The 22,130-nt window shown below is 46.0% G+C and overlaps 1 protein-coding gene across 1 annotated transcript; it reads right to left on the bottom strand.

The window, feature by feature from the left end:
• Positions 1-7,893: 7,893 nt before the first annotated feature.
• LOC139381367 (E3 ubiquitin-protein ligase TRIM8-like) lies at positions 7,894-15,769 on the bottom strand. The gene is made up of 5 exons (XM_071124840.1): positions 12,463-15,769; positions 10,923-11,018; positions 10,533-10,798; positions 10,202-10,317; positions 7,894-10,072 (listed from the first exon to the last, which is right to left on the bottom strand). The coding sequence occupies exons 1-5, from the start codon at positions 13,063-13,065 to the stop codon at positions 9,408-9,410; spliced, it is 1,746 nt and encodes a 581-aa protein (XP_070980941.1). The 5' UTR covers positions 13,066-15,769; the 3' UTR covers positions 7,894-9,407.
• Positions 15,770-22,130: the final 6,361 nt, after the last annotated feature.

Genomic DNA, 22,130 nt, shown 5'->3' on the forward strand with positions numbered 1-22,130 from the left:
TTCATTCAAAGTCTCAATCATGGACACTCACTGGCAGTTGTGGCTGCTTGATGTATTGCTGTCTCTACCTTCTTGCCCTTTGTGCTGTTGTCTGTGCCCAATAATGTTTGTACCATGTTGAGCTGCTGCCATGTTGCTACCATGTTGAGCTGCTGCCATGTTGTCATGTTGTGTTGCTACCATGCTGTGTTATGTGTTGCTGCCTTGCTATATTGTTATCTTAGGTCTCTCTTTATGTAGTGTTGTGTTGTCTCTTGTCGTGATGTGTGTTTTGTCCTATATGTTTTAACATTTTATTTATTTTATTCATCGCAGGACGCATTTTGGTAGGCCGTCATTCTAAATAAGAATTTGTTCTTGCCTAGTTAAATAAATAAACATCTTTTAAGACATATTTGGTCACAGAGCAGCAGTTTTTATCTCAATATCAAATCATTTCTGGGTAACAATTAAGTACACTACATGACCAAAACTATGTGGACACCTGCTCGTTGAACATTCATTCCAAAATCATTGGCATTAATATAGAGTTGGTCCCCCCTTTGCTGCTTTAACAGTCTCCACTCTTCTGAAAAGGCTTTCCACTAGATTTTGGAACGTTGCTGTGGGGACTTGCTTCCATTCAGCCACGAGCATTAGTGAGGTCGGCATAGATGTGGGACAATTAGGCCTGGCTTGCAGTCGGCGTTCCAATTCATCCCAAAGGTGTTTGATGGGGTTGAGGTCAGGGCTCTGTGCAGGCCAGTCAAGTTCTTCCACACTGATCTTGACAAACCGTTTCTTTATGGACCTTGCTTTGTGCACAGGGGAATTGTCATGCTGAAACAGGAAAGGTCCTTCCCCAAACTGTTGCCACAAAGTTGGAAGCACAGAATAGTCTAGAATGTAATTGTATGCTGTATCGTCAAGATTTCCCTTCACTGGAACTAAGGTGCCTAGCCCAAACCATGAAAAACACCCCCAGACCATTATGCCTTCTCCGCCAAACTTTACAGTTGGCACTATGCATTGGCATCTGCCTAGATTAGTCCGTCTGACTGCCAGATGAAGCGTGATTCCTCACTCCAGAGAACGCGTTTCCACTGCTCCAGAGTCCAATAGCGGCGAGCTTTACACCACTCCAGCCGACGCTTGGTATTGTGCATGGTGATCTTAGGCTTATGTGTGGCTGCTCGGCCATGGAAACCCATTTCATGAAGCTCCCGATGAACAGTTATTGTGCTGACATTGCTTCCAGAGGCAGTTTGGAACTCTGTAGTGAGTGTTGCAACTGAAGACAGATGATTTTTACTCGCTTCAGCATTCGGCGGTCCCGTTCAGTGAGCTTGTGTGGCCTACCACTTCTCAACTGAGCCAATGTTGCTCCTAGACGGTTCCACTTCACATTAACAGCACTTACAGTTGACCAGGGCAGTGGCATCCTATGACGGTGCCATGTTGAAATTCACTGAGCTCTCAGTAAGGCCATTCCACTGCCAATGTTTGTCTATGGAGATTGTATGGCTGTGTGCTCAATTTTATTTTTTACCTGTCAGCAATGGGTGTGGCTGAAATAGCCGAATCCACTAATTTGAAGGGATGTCCACATACTTTTGTATATATAGTGTACCTTACTGTGAATGTTTTCAATTTAAATGGTCAAAAATAACATCTCGGCATAGAGCAATTTCTCAAGCGAGAATTTTCTGGGAGATTTCTAAGTGGGCAGCGGAAAACTAAAAAATGAGCTGTTATTGGCAGAAAGGTTTGGAACTCTTTCTTATTGGTCTATTAACTAATTTACTGCCTGGGGATGACACCAGGCAGGCAAAAACTTTGTCCCACCCTAACAGGCTGACATTTCAGGCAGTCTTTCAAACAGCTTACACTAAAAAGACATGATAATTTTCACTATTTCACAGTATTATTCCAACCTCCAGAGTGGCGCAGTGGTCTAAGGCACTGCATCTCAGTGCTTGAGGTGCCATTAGACACCCTGGTTCGATTCCAGGCTGTATCACAACCGGCCGTGATTGGGAGTTCCCAAAGGGCGGCGCACAATTAGCTCAGCATCATCCAGGTTTGGCTGGTGTAAGCCGTCATTGTAAACAATAATTTGTTCTTAACTGACTTGCCTAGTTAGAGGTTAAATTTGAAAAATGTATAGTGTGAAAATAGATATAAAATACAGGACAATCTGGGCCTTAAAGGCCTGTTATCTACAACAATCTGAATGACTAAGTTCTGTGGTTGGTTTATCTGTGCATAAAAGTTGTGTGTGTGTGGGCGATGTGGGGAGCCAGACAGAGGGGAGTGTGATGCCTATCTATGAGGCGACAGGATTACTGCCTTTTTCTCCTCTTGAATCAAGACAGCTGAAAGCGAGAGAGATTGTGTGTGTGAGAGAGAGAGAGAAACCAGCACGCTTCATACCGGCCTCTTTCTCTTCAACCAATCACGTCTGAGTTGCGATGATTACAGATGAAACAGGAAACAGATTTCATATCCCACCAACAGATAGGAAATAGGTGGGAGTTGTACAGAAGGTGGGGGAGACGTGGAGGGGAAAAGGATCATGCATTATAAGAATGTGAATCACTTTGAAATGTTAAGAAAAATTAAGCCATACTCTCAATACACCTCATACATCTTCCTACCTCACCCACCAAGCCCATGTCTCCCTGAGTCTATCCTCCCATGAGCGCTACAGATAATAGGGTTAGCATATCAAATTTTATACACATGGTTAGCAGATGTTAATGCGAGTGTAGCGAAATGCTTGTGCTTCTAGTTCAGACAGTGCAGTAATATCTAACAAGTAATCTAACAATTCCCCAACAACTACCTAATACACACAAATATACAGGGGTGAATGAGAATATGTACATGTAAGTATATGGATGAGCGATGGCCGAGCGGCATAGGCAAGGTGCAATAGATGGTATAAAATACAGTATATACATGTGATGAGTAATGTAAGATATGTTAACATTATTAAAGTGGCATTATTTAGAGTGCATTGTAGAAAGTGACTAGTGATCCATTTATTAAAGTGGCCAGTGATTGGCACTCAATTCCGGCAGCAGCCTCTGTGAATTAGTGATTGCTGTTAAGCAGTCTGATGGCCTTGAGAGACTGAAAAACAATTTCTCTCTATCCCAGCTTTGATGCACCTGTACTGACCTCGTCTTCTGGATGGTAGCGGTGTGAACAGGCAGTGGCTCGGGTAGTTGATGTCCTTGATGATCTTTTTGGCCTTCCTGTGACATCGGGTGCTGTAGGTGTCATGGAGGGCAGGTAGTTTGTCCCCGGTGGTGCGTTGTGCAGACCGTACCACCCTCTGGAGAACCTTGCGGTTGAGGGTGGTGCAGTTGCCGTACCAGGCTGTTATACAGCCCGACAGGATGCTCTCAATTGTGCATCTGTAAAAGTTTGTCATGGTTTTAGGTGACAAGCCAAATTTCTTCAGCTTCCTGAGGTTGAAGAGCCGCTGTTGCGCCTTCTTCACCACACTGTCTGTGTGAGTGGACAATTTGTTTGTCCGTGATGTGTACGCCGAGGAACTTAAAACTTTCCACCTTCTCCACTGCTGTCCCTTCGATGTGGATAGGGGGTGCTCCCTCTGCTCTTTCTTGAAGTCCACGATCATCTCCTTTGTTTTGTTGACATTGAGTGAGCGGTGGTTTTCCTGACAACACACTCCGAGTGCCCTCACCTCCTCCCTGTTGGCCATCTCGTCGTTGTTGGTAATCAAGCCCACTACTGTTGTGTCGTCCGCAAACTTGATGATTGAGTTGGAGGCGTGCATGGCCACGTAGTCATGGGTGAACAGGGATTACAGGAGGGGGCTGAGCACGCACCCTTGTGGGGCCCCAGTATTGAGGGTCAGCGAAGTGAAGATGTTTCCTACCTTCACCACCTGGGGGTGGCCTGTCAAAGTCCAGGACCCAATTGCACAGGGCAGGGTTGAGACCCAGGGCCTCCAGCTTGATGATGAGCTTGGAGGGTACTATGGTGTTGAATGTTGAGCATTTAGTTCTGTTTTTTTTTTGCCTCATTGGGTACAGGAAAAATGATAGCCATCTTGAAGCATGTGGGGACAACAGACTGGAACAGGGAGAGATGAAATATGTCCGTAAATACACCAGCCAGCTGGTCTGCGCTTGCTTTGAGGACGTGGCTAGGTTGCCGTCTGGGCCAGCAGCCTTGCGAGGGTTAACACGTTTAAACGTTTTACTCACGTCAGCCACAGAGAAGGAGAGGGAAGGGGCGCAGTTCTTGGTAGCGGGCTGTGACAGTGGCACTGTAGTATCCTCAAAGTGGGCAAAGGTGTTTAGTTTGTCTGGAAGAGTGACGTCGGTGTCCGTGACGTGGCTGGATATCTTTTTGTAGTCCGTGATTTCCTGTCGACCTTGCTACATACGTCTCATGTCTGAGCCATTGAATTGCGACTCCACCTTGTCCCTGTACTGGCATTTTGCTTGTTTGATTGCCTTGCGGAGGGAATAGCTACACTGTTTATATTCAGACATATTCCCAGACCTCTTTCCATGGTTAAATGTGGTGGATCGCACTTTCAGTTTTGCCAAAATGCCATTCACGGTTTCTGGTTAGGGTAGCTTTTAATAGTCACAGTGGGTACAACATCTCCAATGCACTTCTTTATAAACGCACTCACCGAGTCAGCGTATAGGTTGATGTTGTTCTCTGAGGCTGACCGGAACATCTTCCAGTCCTCGTGATCAAAACAATCTTGAAGCTTGGCTTCCGATTGGTCGGACCAGCGTTGAATGATTCTCGTCACTGGTACATCCTGTTTGAGTTTCTGCCTATAAGATGGAAGGAGCAAGATGGCGTCATGGTCGGATTTGCCAAAGGGAGGGCGGGGGAGGGCTTTGTATGCATCGCGGAAGTTAGAGTAGCAATTGGTGAGGGTATTGCGTATGCGCGTAGCGCAATCAATATGCTGGAAGAGTTTAGGTAGACTTGTTCTCAAATTTGCTTTGTTAAAAATCTCAGCTACAATAAATGCAGCCTCAGGATGTATGGTTTCCAGTTTGCATATAGTCCAGTGAAGTTCCTTGATGGCCGTCTTGGTGTCTGCTTGAGGGGGAATGTACACAGCTGTGACTATAACTGACGAGAAATGGCCGGCACTTGATAGTAAGGAATTCTAGATCAGGTGAGCAGAAGGACTTGTTCCTGTATGTTGTTATGATTACACCATGAGTCCTTAATCATAAAGCATACACCCCCGCCCTTCCTTTTCCCAGAGAGGTGTTTATCTCTGTCGGCGCGATGCATGGAGAAGCCCGGTGGCTGAACTGATTCCGACAACATATCCTGAGAGCCATGTTCCCGTGAAACAGAGAATGTTACAATCTCTGATGTCTCTCTGGAAGGCAACCGTTGCTCGAATTTCATCTACCTTGTTGTCAAGAGACTGGACATTGGCTACTAGTATATTCGGGAGCGGTGTGCACGTCTGCGGAGCCTGGCCATGTGGCCGCTTCGTCTGCTCCTTCTGCTGCGTCGTTGTTTTGGGTCGCCTACTGGAATTAGCTCCATTGTCCTGGGTGGTGGTCCGAATAGAGCATCCGCTTCGGCTAAGTCGTATTACTGGTCGTAATGTTGGTAAATTGACATTGCTCTTATATCCAATAGTTCTTCCCGGCTGTATGTAATAAGACTTAAGATTTCCCAGGGTAACAATGTAAGAAATAATAAATAAATAAAAAATACTGCATAGTTTTCTAAGAACTCGAAGCGAGGCGACCATCTCTATCGGTGCTATGCTGGCTCGTTATTGTGATACTGTTTGTTGGCCAGGGTCGGCCTAAACTCCGTGCTTTGCTGCAGATTATCTGATCTACAATTCACCTCACTGTCCAAACCATTGTACATCAACTAGCTCTGGTCCAGGGCATTAAGTGCAGCTTGCTAATACTGAGCTCAGCGTAAACAAGCCACACTAATGCCCTGGACCAGAGCTAGGTATCGACACGCTGATGATGAAGAGATTAGTGAACCTGCACATGCATGGCCTAGCTAGGAATATGGGTTTAAAGAAACGTATTAGTCAAGCCAAACCTTGTTGACGACGAGCAGATAGTAATGTCCTCCTCTCTTCACACATACACAAAATCTCCCCTATGCTAAAAGCTCATGATCTGTAATAGAAGACCATGTACTGTATCATGTATACTGGATATTTCTGAGTACCATTTAATGTGTAAATCAAACTATTTTCTGTCATGTAATACTGTGTATAGAAATATCATAAATGTGAAATGTATGAATAATGTATATGTAACAAAATAGCTGTAAAGAACTCAAATGTAAAACACTTATCATCATCATCCGAAGGAGCTAGCTTGCTGATGGGCTAATAAAATTAATAAAAAAATAAAAACTCTCTCTGACACACAAGCGCACACACTAATAGTGGATCATCCCTGCTAGCTGAAGAGGATTGAGGTCCAAAGTGCTAGGTGGAAGCAAGCTTTAAAGCTACAGCTTAGTCAGCCTGAAACACACCCACCCTGATAGACAGATTCCTCTCTCTCTTTCTCAGATGTGCCTCCACTACCCATGAAGTTTCCACTGCAATAAAAACCTGCTGATATTACACTACTGATGTTAGTATGTAGTTCTGTTGGTGGGCGAAGTGGGTGGATCTCAGGTTTCTCTTTCGGTAATTTCTCTGGTTAACAGACAACTGTGTGTGTGAGCTGTACGGGTGAGGGGGCGGACAGCCAACTCAAGATTCTGACCCAGATTCAGGCACCCGGCCCTCCACAGACCAACCTCGCCTCAGAGATAAGATGACTTCTCCAACCAGTTTGTTTACTGGAGCTCAGCTTTCTTTATAACCTATCCTCAAGGTTTGACCAACTTCCCCACCCCTGACTCCACCAGAGACAGAGCTGAACGACTTTGATCCAGTGTGTGATATTGAGTGAAAGAGAGGGAGAGAGGCTCCCACCCATAACTCATCAGTACAGAGAAAGAGCAGCACAACTTTATGTCTACCACCCCTGACCACAGGGTCTTCTGGCAGCTTCACTCAGACGAACACCCAGTAAATGACAGGGTCAGTTGGATGTCTTACAATATGTGTGGTGGTTGTATTCCTATAGGAGTCTCCCCTTCAACCCACTACATACCAAGCAATGATATTTACAGTGCCCTCTAATTTTTGTCACAGTGAAGCATTGTCTTTTATTTTGATTCTATACTCAGATTTGAAATCAAACAATGACTGAGGTTAAAGTGCAGACTGTCAGCTTTAATGAGTGTATTTTCATGCATATTGGGTGAACCTTTTAGAAATTTCATCACTGTTAGTACATATTCACCCCCATTTTGGGGGAGCAAAAGTATTGGGACAAATTCACATATGTGTATTAAAGTGAAAAGTTAAGTATTTGGTCCCATATTCATAGCACACAATGATCAAGCTTGTGACTGCACATTTGTTGGATGCATTTGCTGTGTGTTTTGGTGGTTTCAGATTATTTAGTGCCCAAAATAAATGAACGGTAAATCATGTAGGGGTCACTTAATGTAAATAAGAATATGTTTAAACACCGCTACATAAATGTGGATGCTACCATGATGGTTAATCCTGAATGAACCGTGAATGAGTGAGAAAGTTAGACACACAAATATCATAACCCCCCCAAAAACAAAATGCTCACCACCTGTTATTGTAGTGGTGGGAGGTTGTCTTGGGGGTATGATATTTGTGCGTCTAACTTTCTCACTCATGATTCACGGTTCAGCCAGGATTATCCACCATCATGGTAGCATCCACATTCACGTAGAAGTGTAGTTCAGTATCAGTAAGTAAAACTATTTACTTCACAGATCTGAAAATAAAGGCTGACAAGAGAAAAGAGGAAGAGACTTGAGTTGTGATCAAGAAATGGAGGGAAGTATCTTAAATGCCTTGATTTATTTGGAACCCTCCAATTGACGTCCTTTATTTTTCATTTCAAAATATTTACAAAAAAAAGTTTCCCATTTTTTTCTTCTATTGGTTGACTGTTCTTGTAACAGTTCCTTTCCAGCATTTTTTAAAACCAATGCTTAAGTCAAACAGTCCAGTTTCTCATAGAAAAAGTTCATGAAAAAAAACCTCAACCATTACTTCCACTCATCTTTTTTATTTTTCACTTCTTGTTTTTTATTTTTTTTTATTCCAGAGTGCTTTATAAAACTCTTCCCCGCATGCTTACAGCTGCAAACAGGAAGCCGAGAGCGTGTGCTTGTTAAAAGGAAGTGACGTCACCCTGCAGGAAGTACATTATTAACGCATAGTCACCGTCACACTCCCAGATGCTTGAGTTGATTTGTTTGGTCTGTCCAGTACAGTCCAGGCCATGTAGTTGCTCGCCGAGCCACCATCCTGTCTACGAGTCCAATTGTCTTCAAGACAAACATGATACCTGCTGATATGGTATGATTACTCATATGCCATATGGGAATCACTCATGTCATGATCTGAATATTAATAAAACTTTAAAAAAAGGAGCTCTCTCAGATGGAAGAATTCAATCCGATGGGAAGCCTGGCAGCACAACGGAAGGGGGTCGGATCCCCTCTCTGATGGGATTTGGATAAATGGGAACAAAGAAGGTCCATAATGAAGTAGGTTTACAGTTGCCCCAAAACCCTGATCTAAGGACAGGTTCTGCCATTTGACCCACTGATGTTTAAGGTTAGGACTGGGGGACAGGTCAGCTGATCTTGGACCTGTGTCTACAGGGAGGGTAGCTAATCCTAGATCTGTCTACAGAGCAACTTCTACACAGAGAGAAATCCCAACACACCCCCATCCCCCCCCAAAGTGCATGGGAGGGGGTCCCAGTCCACACACAGAAGAGAACTTGGAAGAGCGAGTGTGTTCAAGCTGCACAGTACATCCCTGAACTCAGCAAGGAGAGGAGACAAAACCAGAGCTGTAACAGTAATAAACCATTGTTCTCTTTACAGTTATCAGACCATGTTCAATAAACATGGAAAATAATTATAACATAAGGCTATCGATCTCACTACAACGGGGAAAGAGATGTCGCTAAAACATTTCAGTCGAGCCGAAGTGCTTCAGCGTCAACAGTTTTTGCACAAAGACACGTATATCATCATACAGTACACTGTGTGTCTGACAGAGAAAACGAACACATGTCAACCCTGCCCCCGAGAGTGCTTGTAAGTGCATCTATACGAGTCGTAACATGGTGCTTAGCAGAGGACTGTCCGTATAACATGTAGAAGTGAATGTCTGTGTGTACCTGTATGTATGTAGGTTCTGTGTTTGTCTACATATGTAGACATGCGTTTATTTAACTAGTAGCGTAGTGCTTAGTAGAGAGCTGTTTGCCTGTAGAAGTATGTGTGTGTATAGATAAATGCATGTATGCGTGTTAACTGGTGACATAGTGCTTGGTGGAGGGCTGCCCATACAGGCCATAGAAGTCTGTGTGTCTGTGCGTCTGCTGTGCATCTATCCAGTCTCTGACAGCCAGCCCTTGCATGGCTGGCGCTCCAGAGGCCAGGCCAGGGGGAGGGGGGTAGTCCTGGGTGCTTACCCAGGGAAAGGAGCCTGAACGTGGGTAGGGAGGGTGGCCGCGGTGGCCCGACACAGAGGGTACCCCAGAGCAGTAGCAATTATCCATGGTACACACCAGGATCTTACGCCCGCCATACTGGGGGAGCACTGCCTGCTGAGAAGTATGGGAGGAGCTACCGCCAGCAGGGGGGAAGTGGGAGGGACCGAACACAGACCCTGAATGGTGATTTGTTAGAGAGCCACTTCCACTTCCTGTTCCGCCATTTTCATTCATGTGGGAGGAGCCACAGGGAACCAGAGGCTGCTGATTGGAGGATTGGCCCTCCCCGGGGGCAGAGTTTGGGCCTAGGTAGGGCTGCTTGGATGAGGAGTCCTTGAACCCGGAAGCAGACGTTTTCCCGGTGCTTCCGTTGCTTTCTGGGAACGCAGAGGAGTGTTTGCGTTTCTCTGCCCCGGAGCCAAGGCCACTGGGATACGCCTGGACGGACTGGAGGAACGAGGAGGGAGGGGCTAGGGGGGCTGGAGGGGGGAGAGGTAGAGAAAGAGGGGGATCAGACTTACAAAGCTAAATATGAATTCCCTTGATCTAACAACAAACAATCAGATACAGGTGTGAAGATTCTGTAAAGATGATTCTCTTGATCCTACCTTCCAGTGTTTTCCGTAGGCTCTTCTCCCTCTTGGAGAGTTCTGACAGGAACAGCTTAGAGTTGAGACTGCCCACCTTGTAGGGAGGGAGCGCACTTCCCACGCACGCTTGAGACCTGCAACACACAAATATGTATGCAACAAGCCTGATATATTAGCGCTCCATTAAAAATATAGTTCCGGTTCTGTCTCCCTGTTACATATCTTTTTATGACAGGATCAGACATGTAAGGAGTTTGGAATTCTGTTCTAAATAAATAAAATAGTAATGTGTATCATGACAATTGTAACATGACTACAGTTGTAATGTGTGCAATAAGCCATCTCTCACCTCTCCATGAGGATCTTGACAGGTTTAGTATTCTTCATGAAGCCCAGCTCCTCAGCCTTGCCGAAGGCCGTGTGGACCGAGCTGAGCAGCTTCTGGGCCTCGTGTCTCTGTTCTCCCAGAGCTAGAACCTGGCCCGCGTTCTCCTGGCAGAACCTAGAACGCGCCCGCTCTAGAACCTCCAGTGTTCGGGACAGGTCTTCTTCCAAGAAGTGCTGCATCCGCTGGTACTGCACACGCACCTCCTCTTTTAGCTCACACACTCTATCCTGTAGGAGAGAACACACACCGTTATACACACACACACGGTATACATGCATGTGAGTGTGCAGCCTGTGCTCACTGGCTGAGGTGTGGGAAAGAAAGAGTGTTTGTGAGAGAAATCAGACATACCTCCACCACACACTTGTCAGAGTCGAGTTTACAGAGCTGCTCATCGATGTCCTGAACTCTCTCCTCCACCCTCTCCTGCTGCCGCAATAGATTTTGCTGAGAGAGAGAAATGGTAATGTCATTAATAGTTGGGTTCGATAACTCCTCATACATAGCTGAACAAATAAAATCATATGAGAAGAGAAACGCCATCAGGCCTCTGGGTGGCTGAGGCAGCCAATTTAGTCTCCATCTAACAAACAGTTATCTGAGGGAGGGAGCTGTCATGGCAACCAATCGCTATTTCTGGTGAATGAGGAATGAGCGAGAGAGATACTCTTCTCTCCTCCTTTCTCAGAACACCACATACACTATTCCCACTCATGGTACTGTTGTCAAAACACTAGTTATTCTGGGCTGGTGTTGGCACGGCTACAACACACATGCCCAGATTGGTTTGGCCAGAGTGCCACGCCACAATTACACTTCCTGGGGGCAAAGATTATAAGTAGGGCAGGACACTGCTCTTATACTATCTTCCTGCATGCCCACGGTAGTAGTGGTCTGTCACCTGAATGCTGATAGATTCAGGCTCAGAGCAGAATCCTGGGGCAGGGATGATGGGGGATGTTCAGTACCTTTAAGGGGTACTGGGGGGTGACTGATGGATAGAAATGGCATATCTAACATATTTTCCACCAGGACCCGCAGTGGAAAAGAGTGATATGGGGAGGTAGGTCAGTCATGCCCTGAGGAGGTGGGGTGGAGCTGGGGACCATGGTGGAGAGGTCATGGGGAGCATCTCTACCCCCTCTGCCACCAACACAAGATGCACTTAAGCAGTAACACTGTCACAGTACATTAACTTCAGGCTCCCAGAGTCACTCATTACAAAAATGGAGATGGTAGTCACAGCAAAAAATCAGAGGACAGGAATTCACACTGTAGTTCATTATACAAGAACCTTCCTAACCATTCCAATGTGGTTGATCCCCCCCCCCCCCCCCACACACACACAAAAACACAGACAGAGAGTAGGCTACTAACAAGCTAATGCACACAGAGTATTAACAGAGCCATAAAACAGTCAGAGGCCAGAAGTAGTCACCAATATGAGTCAGGAGAAAAGCCTGTATGACTGACTAGCCCCTCATATCCCCAACCTGGGGATAGTTGGTCATTTTTAAACCAACCACAACTTTCCCTTCTAGAACCCAGGAAATAAGAGCATCACAAGAAAACAAAAAGGAAACCATAAACAACCATTCCTCCTCTTCTACCACAGAAGAATCGCACTTCATTCCTCCCCCTCCATACAACCCCCCCTTCTCCCGGCTGGCGGTCCCAGGCGAGGATGCACCTGTGCTGGGGAGATAAGGCTGGCTTAGACCCCTCATTGTTTGTCACTCTCAACAGATGAGAATGGGGGTTGGATTGGATCACAATTGGAAAAATGCATACACTCGAGGACTGACAGTCCGACACACACACTTATCCCCAATTTGAGCCGCTTTGTTCTTAAATCAAAGGAGTGTGTGTAAAAGACAGATTTTAGTCTTACCCGTATATCGTTGCGGCGTAGCTCCACGTCAGTGACTCCGTGTCCGTGACTGGGGTGGCATCGTGTGAAGCAGCAGTATTGACACACGGCTGTCTGTTCTGCCTCACAGTGGTACAGTCTGTACTCGTCGTGCTGAGGACACGTCCAGGCCTTGACTGCCTCAGCCTCCACCAGCAGGTGTCCCAGGGCGGAGCATGGCTGCTGCAGGTGTGTCTGGACATGGCTCTGGCAACAGGGGGCGCTACAGCGCAGGCAAACCTTGACAGCCGGGAGTGGGGGGCCACGGCGGCACAGAATACACTGCAGCACCGGCGAGGCAGCCTTCTCTACAGACAAAGCGTTGAACTTGTCCACGATGTTGGACAGCTTGTGGTTCTTCTCCAGAGCAGGCTTCTGACTGTAGGCGTGGTTGCACTCAGGGCAGCGGACCAGGGAGGAGTCTTTAGCCCAGGCTTCGGAGATGCAGCCCCGGCAGAAGTTGTGCTTGCAGGGCAGCTGGATAGGTTCGGAGAAGACGTGCAGGCAGATGGGGCAGATCAGCTCCTCTTCGAAACAGTTCCTCCATGTCTCGGACAGGTCGGAGGTCGCCATGTTGGAGGCCATTTTGGGAGCGGCGGACAGACACGCAACGAAGACCTTCTCACATGAAAAAAAATAACAATCCTATGGATTGACTATGGATTTGTAGCCATGAACTAAGCCCCTGACTATAGATCAAATGTCTTCAGGACTGAGGGAAGACCTATGACTCTATACAGAAAGTCCAGTATGTTACTAGTCCTTTAGTGATATTTGTCTATTGTGCAACAAACTCAGCAATAAAGTGTTATTATTATCACTAGCACTTTCAACCAGTTTAGTCCAACCGACTGGTGCATGAATGTCCTCAGCTCTCAACTATTGCTTTAAATCCAGGCAGCAGTGCACATCCTGTTTGTGCAGAGCAGGTAAACCTAGGCAGATTCCACAGCCACCAGGAAAGGCCTCAGGGAAACGATGAAAACACCCCGGTGATTACGACACACGGTCCGGGCTGACGTTATGCAAATTACCGTAAAGGGCCTTCGTTTCTCTGAAATCACACGGTTAGGCAATAACCGGCTACTGTAACGGCTGACGAATGGTTCACTTTGTGCGTAGTATAGCCTAGGCCTAGTTCTCGCAGCTAAAAATTGTTCGTATTTCCAGCTACGGTATGATAGCAATAAAGGCACAGAGATCTACCAAGCAACACGGTTCAGACATTAAATTGAATCGGTCTAAATTAGGGTCGTTTGTACGGTTACATCACCGCCGAGCCGAATTTATTTCTATACAGCTGATGAAAGGCGGACGCTCACCTTTTCCTCTCAGTCTGCGTAGCCCTTCACTTTAGCTTGACAAGCTAGCCTTGACTTCCTCGTCCGCTTATGTTTGTTTCTCAATCGATTGAGGTCCAGAAATGAACATAAGTAAAAGATTGCGTTGCCGAAATTATTCCGATAGCTTTATTCAGGGTGACGGTATCTGTAAATCGATTAAGCTTGCCCAAGGTTGATACAACGGCGATGTTCCAAAGGGCACATTAATTGTTATTCTATCCTCTTCCAATAATACACCGACTATTTTGGGTACGTTCACAATTAATACGACTACGCTCGTGACATCTTTTTGGTACAAGGATGAAACAAAAATACAAGGATTGCAAATCAGATACATGTGACAAGTGTCCTTAGCCCTTCAATAAACATTGCACCACGTTGCGACGGACTTTGATCCTCACAATAGCGACATAACTACAGCCTATTTGTTTGATGTGTAACGTCGTCAGCTATAAAGCTTCCACAGGCAACACTCGCATATCTGTACACAAGGCCTAGACTTTTCTCACCAAATACTCTTCTCGGCTACTTGGGCCTAATAAAGACTTAATTAGTAAAAAGGTCCAACAATACTTCGTTAGAAGGCGATTTACTGCATAGTTTATGGTTTAACCGACTTCAGTTCATAAGCACAAAACAAAGGCCAGGGTTTTTAGAATCCACTGGAATGTTGGCTTCTGTGGCGAGCCTTCGGATCATACACACAGACCGATCAAAACGTATCCAGGCCCAAAGATGTGTCCTGGCTTCATTCCTTTGGTTTATCAGGGACGGATCATAACTATTATCAGCTCACGTTCAGCTAAAACCATTTCACTCCACTGACTTCGTAAGCTTAATGAAATCGTTTTAATTCTGAGAAGTCATCTCACCATTTTCTGTCGCTGCACAAACAAATAAGACTACCTTACAATATTTACGACTACCACGGTTTTACATATTATTACATATAAATGCACCAGTCTAATCTTAATTTAAAGGGGATGTCGCTATTCTGGCCTTGTTAAAGGTAGCGGTCATCAATCTTGCGCTCCTCATCAAAAAAAGAAAAAGAAAGAATCCACCGAGGATATAGGGCCTCGGTTATTCCCAAAACTCGTTTGGTTTGCAAATCACACCGAAACAAAAAGATTCCGTCGCGTTCAAACACGCCTCGCCAGTTCTTTCGGGTTCAGCGGTGTATATGTGGCCATTTTTCGAGTCCTTCTGTCCCGTTGTTAATAGCCGAGTTACCTTGATCATCCAAATCCAATTCGTCTCTGAATTCTAATTTGCGACCCTCGTTTTTAAATCTCTCTCTCCCTCTTTCTAACTGAGCGTAGGGGCAAGGAGGAATGCTAGCTAGATAGACTAGTCGTTCAATCGGGTTAAACATCGGCTCACCCCTCCTTCCGGCTGGTCCCGTTGCTCCTCTACCATCACGTGACCTGTCACACAACCTATGCGTGTCACGTTTTTAAAGGAAGGCGTTGATGTGCAAGAACTGGAGAGGAGCATATTCAAATATCTATTAAGAAATTACGATACGTTTTTATTTTTCACAAGTATAGGAAAAAACGTGTTTATACTCAAATATTTCTCTCCACAGAAATCTTTAAAAGGATATACATTTTTTTACACGATTCAAAGATAAAATCATTTAAAAATAGCCAAATAAAATGGTATATGTCGCATACACATATTTAGCAGATGTTATTACAGGTGGTGGCCTTAGGCCTCACTCCCCCCTATCTGAGATATCTACTGCAGCCCTCATCCTCCACATACCCAAAGATCCTGTAGAGGTTTTAAAGGTCCCCAAAGCACACACATCCCTGGGTTTTTTGTCTTTTCAGTTCGCTGCAGCTAGCGACTGGAATGAGCTGCAACAAACACTCAAACTGGACAGTTTTACCTCATTCTCTTCATTCAAAGACTCAATCATGGAGACACTTACTGACAGCTGTGGCTACTTTGCGTGATGTGTTGTTGTCCCTACCTTCTTGCCCTTTGTACTGTTGTCTGTGCCCAATAATGTTTGTAGAATGTTTTGTGCTGCTACCATGTTGTTGTCATGTTGTGTTGCTACTATGCTGTCTTGTCATGTGTTGCTGCCTTGCTATGATGTTGTCTTAGGTCTCTCTTTATGTAGTGTCGTGTTGTCTCTTGTCATGATGTGTGTTTTGTGCTATATATATATATATATATATATACTGCTCAAAAAACTAAAGGGAACACTAAAATAACACATCCTAGATCTGAATTAATGAAATATTCTTATTGAATACTTTTTTCTTTACATAGTTGAATGTGCTGACAACAAAATCACACAAAATGTATCAATGGAAATCAAATGTATAAACCCATGGAGGTCTGGATTTGGAGTCACACTCAAAATTAAAGTGGAAAACCACACTATAGGCTGATCCAACTTTGATGTAATGTCCTTAAAACAAGTCAAAATGAGACTCAGTAGAGTGTGTGGCCTCCACGTGCCTGTATGACCTCCCTACAACGCCTGGGCATGCTTCTGATGAGGTGGCGGATGGTCTCCTGAGGGATCTCCTCCCAGACCTGGACTAAAGCATCCGCCAACTCCTGGACAGTCTGTGGTGCAACGTGGCATTGGTGGATGGAGTGAGACATGATGTCCCAGATGTGCTCAATTGGATTCAGGTCTGTGGAACGGGCGGGCCAGTCCATAGCATCAATGCCTTCCTCTTGCAGGAACTGCTGACACACTCCAGCCACATGAGGTCTAGCATTGTCTTGCATTAGGAGGAACCCAGGGCCAACCGCACCAGCATATGGTCTCACAAGGGGTCTGAGGATCTCATCTCGGTACCTAATGGCAGTCAAGCTACCTCTGGCGAGCACATGGAGGGCTGTGCGGCCCCCCAAAGAAATGCCACCCCACACCATGACTGACCCACCGCCAAACCGGTCATGCTGGAGGATGTTGCAGGCAGCAGAACGTTCTCCACGGCGTCTCCAGACTCTGTCACGTCTGTCACATGTGCTCAGTGTGAACCTGCTTTCATCTGTGAAGAGCACAGGGCGCCAGTGGCGAATTTGCCAATCTTGGTGTTCTCTGGCAAATACCAAACGTCCTGCACGGTGTTGGGCTGTAAGCACAACCCCCACCTGTGGACGTCGGGCCCTCATACCACCCTCATGGAGTCTGTTTCTGACCATTTGAGCTGACACATGCACATTTGTGGCCTGCTGGAGGTCATTTTGCAGGGCTCTGGCAGTGCTCCTCCTGCTCCTCCTTGCTCAAAGGCGGAGGTAGCAGTCCTGCTGCTGGGTTGTTGCCCTCCTACGGCCTCCTCCACGTCTCCTGATGTACTGGCCTGTCTCCTGGTAGCGCCTCCATGCTCTGGACACTACGCTGACAGGCACAGCAAACCTTCTTGCCACAGCTCGCATTGATGTGCCTCCCTGGATGAGCTGCACTACCTGAGCCACTTGTGTGGGTTGTGGACTCCGTCTCATGCTACCACTAGAGGGAAAGCACCGCCAGCATTCAAAAGTGACCAAAACATCAGCCAGGAAGCATAGGAACTAAGAAGTGGTCTGTGGTCAACACCTGCAGAACCACTCCTTTATTGGGGGTCTTGCTAATTGCCTATAATTTCCACCTGTTGTCTATTCCATTTGCACAACAGCATGTGAAATGTATTGTCAATCAAATCAAATCAAATCAAATTTTATTTGTCACATACACATGGTTAACAGATGTTAATGCGAGTGTAGCGAAATGCTTGTGCTTCTAGTTCCAACAATGCAGTAATAACCAACAAGTAATCTAACTACAATTCTAAAACTACTGTCTTATACACAGTGTAAGGGGATAAATAATATGTACATAAAGATATATGGATGAGTGATGGTACAGAGCAGCATAGGCAAGATACAGTAGATGGTATCGAGTACAGTATATACATATGAGATGAGTATGTAAACAAAGTGGCATAGTTAAAGTGGCCAGTGATACATGTATTACATAAGGATGCAGTAGATGATATAGAGTACAGTATATACGTATACATATGAGATGAATAATGTAGGGTATGTAAACATTATATTAGGTAGCATTGTTTAAAGTGGCTAGTGATATATTTTACATCATTTCCCATCAATTCCCATTATTAAAGTGGCTGGAGTTGAGTCAGTGTGTTGGCAGCAGCCACTCAATGTTAGTGATGGCTGTTTAACAGTCTGATGGCCTTGAGATAGAAGCTGTTTTTCAGTCTCTCGGTCCCAGCTTTGATGCACCTGTACTGACCTCGCCTTCTGGATGATAGCGAGGTGAACAGGCAGTGGCTCAGATGGTTGTTGTCCTTGATGATCTTTATGGCCTTCCTGTAACATCGGGTGGTGTAGGTGTCCTGGAGGGCAGGTAGTTTGCCCACGGTGATGCGTTGTGCAGACCTCACTATCCTCTGGAGAGCCGTACGGTTGTGGGCGGAGCAGTTGCCGTACCAGGCGGTGATACAGCCCACCAGGATGCTCTCGATTGTGCATCTGTAGAAGTTTGTGAGTGCTTTTGGTGACAAGCCGAATTTCTTCAGCCTCCTGAGGTTGAAGAGGCGCTGCTGCGCCTTCTTCACGATGCTGTCTGTGTGAGTGGACCAATTCAGTTTGTCTGTGATGTGTATGCCGAGGAACTTAAAACTTACTACCCTCTCCATTACTGTTCCATCGATGTGGATAGGGGGGTGTTCCCTCTGCTGTTTCCTGAAGTCCACAATCATCTCCTTAGTTTTGTTGACGTTGAGTGTGAGGTTATTTTCCTGACATCACACTCCGAGGGCCCTCACCTCCTCCCTGTAGGCCGTCTCGTCGTTGTTGGTAATCAAGCCTACCACTGTTGTGTCGTCCGCAAACTTGATGATTGAGTTGGAGGCGTGCGTGGCCACGCAGTCGTGGGTGAACAGGGAGTACAGGAGAGGGCTCAGAACGCACCCTTGTGGGGCCCCAGTGTTGAGGATCAGCGGGGTGGAGAGGTTGTTGCCTACCCTCACTACCTGGGGGCGGCCCGTCAGGAAGTCCAGTACCCAGTTGCACAGGGCGGGGTCGAGACCCAGGGTCTCGAGCTTGATGACAAAGCTTGGAGGGTACTATGGTGTTAAATGCCGAGCTGTAGTCGATGAACAGCATTCTCACATAGGTATTCCTCTTGTCCAGATGGGTTAGTGCAGTGTGCAGTGTGGTTGAGATTGCATCGTCTGTGGACCTATTTGGGCGGTAAGCAAATTGGAGTGGGTCTAGGGTGTCAGGTAGGGTGGAGGTGATATGGTCCTTGACTAGTCTCTCAAAGCACTTCATGATGACGGAAGTGAGTGCTACGGGGCGGTAGTCGTTTAGCTCAGTTACCTTAGCTTTCTTGGGAACAGGAACAATGGTGGCCCTCTTGAAGCATGTGGGAACAGCAGACTGGTATAGGGATTGATTGAATATGTCCGTAAACACACCAGCCAGCTGGTCTGCGCATGCTCTGAGGGCACGGCTGGGGATGCCGTCTGGGCCTGCAGCCTTGCGAGGGTTAACACGTTTAAATGTTTTACTCACCTCGGCTGCAGTGAAGGAGAGTCCGCGTCAGTGGCACTGTATTGTCCTCAAAGCGGGCAAAAAAGTTATTTAGTCTGCCTGGGAGCAAGACATCCTGGTCCGTGACTGGGCTGGTTTTCTTCTTGTAGTCCGTGATTGACTGTAGACCCTGCCACATACCTCTTGTGTCTGAGCCGTTGAATTGAGATTCTACTTTGTCTCTATACTGACGCTTAGCTTGTTTGATAGCCTTGCGGAGGGAATAGCTGCACTGTTTGTATTCGGTCATGTTACCAGTCACCTTGCCCTGATTAAAAGCAGTGGTTCGCGCTTTCAGTTTCACTCGAATGCTGCCATCAATCCACGGTTTCTGGTTAGGGAATGTTTTAATCGTTGCTATGGGAACGACATCTTCAACGCACGTTCAAATGAACTCGCACACCGAATCAGCGTATTCGTCAATGTTGTTATCTGACGCAATACGAAACATATCCCAGTCCACGTGATGGAAGCAGTCTTGGAGTGTGGAATCAGCTTGGTCGGACCAGCGTTGGACAGACCTCAGCGTGGGAGCTTCTTGTTTTAGTTTCTGTCTGTAGGCAGGGATCAGCAAAATGGAGTCATGGTCAGCTTTTCCGAAAGGAGGGCGGGGCAGGGCCTTATATGCATCACGGAAGTTAGAATAACAATGATCCAAGGTTTTTCCAGCCCTGTTTGCGCAATCGATATGCTGATACAATTTAGGGAGTCTTGTTTTCAGACTAGCCTTGTTAAAATCCCCAGCTATAATGAATGCAGCCTCAGGATGTATGGATTCCAGTTTGCAAAGAGTCAAATAAAGTTTGTTCAGAGCCATCGATGTGTCTGCTTGGGGGGGAATATATACGGCTGTGATTATAATCGAAGAGAATTCTCTTGGTAGATAATGCGGTCGACATTTGATTGTGAGGAACTCTAAATCAGGTGAACAGAAGGATTTGAGTTCCTGTATGTTTCTGTGATCACACCATGTCTCGTTAGCCATAAGGCATACGCCCCCGCCCTTCTTGTTACCAGAAAGATGTTTGTTTCTGTCGGCGCGATGCGTGGAGAAACCCGCTGGCTGCACCGCCTCCGATAGCGTCTCTCCAGTGAGCCATGTTTCCGTGAAGCAAAGAACGTTACAGTCTCTGATGTCCCTCTGGAATGCTACCTTTGCTCGGATTTCATCAACCTTGTTGTCAAGAGACTGGACATTGGCGAGAAGAATGCTAGGGAGTGGTGCACGATGTGCCCGTCTCCGGAGTCTGACCAGAAGACCGCCTCGTTTCCCTCTTTTACGGAGTCGTTTTTTTGGGTCGCCGGCTGGGATCCATTCCGTTGTCCTGGTTGAAAGGCAGAACACAGAATCCGCTTCGCGAAAATCATATTCTTGGTTGTACTGATGGTGAGTGCTGATCTTATATTCAGTAGTTCTTCTCGACTGTATGTAATGAAACCTAAGATGACCTGGGGTACTAATGTAAGAAATAACACGTAAAAAAACAAAAAACTGCATAGTTTCCTAGGAACACGAAGCGAGGCGGCCATCTCTGTCGGCGCCATGGCAACCCAATCAGTGCTGCTTCCTAAGTGGACAGTTTGATTTCACAGAAGTGTGATTGACTTGGAGTTACATTGTGTTGTTTAAGTGTTCCCTTTATTTTTTTGAGCAGTGTATACAGTGGGGCAAAAAAGTATTTAGTCAGTCACGAATTGTGCAAATTCTCCCACTTAAAAAGATGAGAGAGGCCTGTAATATTCATCATAGGTACACTTCAACTATGACAGACAAAATGAGAAGAAAAATATCCAGAAAATCACATTGTAGGATTTTTAATGAATTTATTTGCAAATTATGGTGGAAAATAAGTATTTGGTCAATAACAAAAGTTGATCTCAATACTTTGTTATATACCCTTTGTTGGCAATGACAGAGGTCAAACGTTTTCTTTAAGTCTTCACAATGTTTTCACACACTGTTGCTGGTATTTTGGCCCATTCCTCCATGCAGATCTCCTCTCTAGAGCAGTGATGTTTTGGGGCTGTTGCTGGGCAACACAGACTTTCAACTCCCTCCAAAGATTTTCTATGGGGTTGAGATCTGGAGACTGGCTAGGCCACTCCAGGACCTTGAAATGTTTCTTACGAAGCCACTCCTTCGTTGCCCGGGCGGTGTGTTTGGGATCATTGTCATGCTGAAAGACCAAGCCACGTTTCATCTTCAATGCCCTTGCTGATGGAAGGAGGTTTTCACTCAAAATCTCACGATACATGGCCCCATTCATTCTTTCCTTTACACGGATCAGTCGTCCTGGTCCCTTTGCAGAAAAACAGCCCCAAAGCATGATGTTTCCACCCCCATGCTTCACAGTAGGTATGGTGTTCTTTGGATGCAACTCAGCATTCTTTGTCCTCCAAACACGACGAGTTGAGTTTTTACCAAAAAGTTATATTTTGGTTTCATCTGACCATATGACATTCTCCCAACCTTCTTCTGGATCATCCAAATGCTCTCTAGCAAACTTCAGACGGGCCTGGACATGTACTGGCTTAAGCAGGAGGACACGTCTGCACTGCAGGATTTGAGTCCCTGGCGGCGTAGTGTGTTACTGATGATAGGCTTTATTACTTTGGTCCCGGCTCTCTGCAGGTCATTCACTAGGTCCCCCTGTGTGGTTCTGGGATTTTTGCTCACCGTTCTTGTGATCATTTTGACCCCACGGGGTGAGATCTTGCGTGGAGCCCCAGATCGAG

The sequence above is a fragment of the Oncorhynchus clarkii genome, chromosome 23 (genome assembly GCF_045791955.1).
Source record: "Oncorhynchus clarkii lewisi isolate Uvic-CL-2024 chromosome 23, UVic_Ocla_1.0, whole genome shotgun sequence".
Lineage (NCBI taxonomy): Eukaryota > Metazoa > Chordata > Actinopteri > Salmoniformes > Salmonidae > Oncorhynchus > Oncorhynchus clarkii.

What these genes read in the sequence shown, in the direction of transcription:
- LOC139381367 (XM_071124840.1), bottom strand. Translation starts at nt 13,065, where the DNA reads ATGGCCTCCAACATGGCGACCTCCGACCTGTCCGAGACATGGAGGAAC. An exon ending in TACGCCGCAACGATATACGG is followed by an intron (nt 11,019 to 12,462) that starts GTAAGACTAAAA and finishes TCTCTCTCTCAG; the next exon opens with CAAAATCTATTGCGGCAGCA. An exon ending in CTGACAAGTGTGTGGTGGAG is followed by an intron (nt 10,799 to 10,922) that starts GTATGTCTGATT and finishes TCTCTCCTACAG; the next exon opens with GATAGAGTGTGTGAGCTAAA.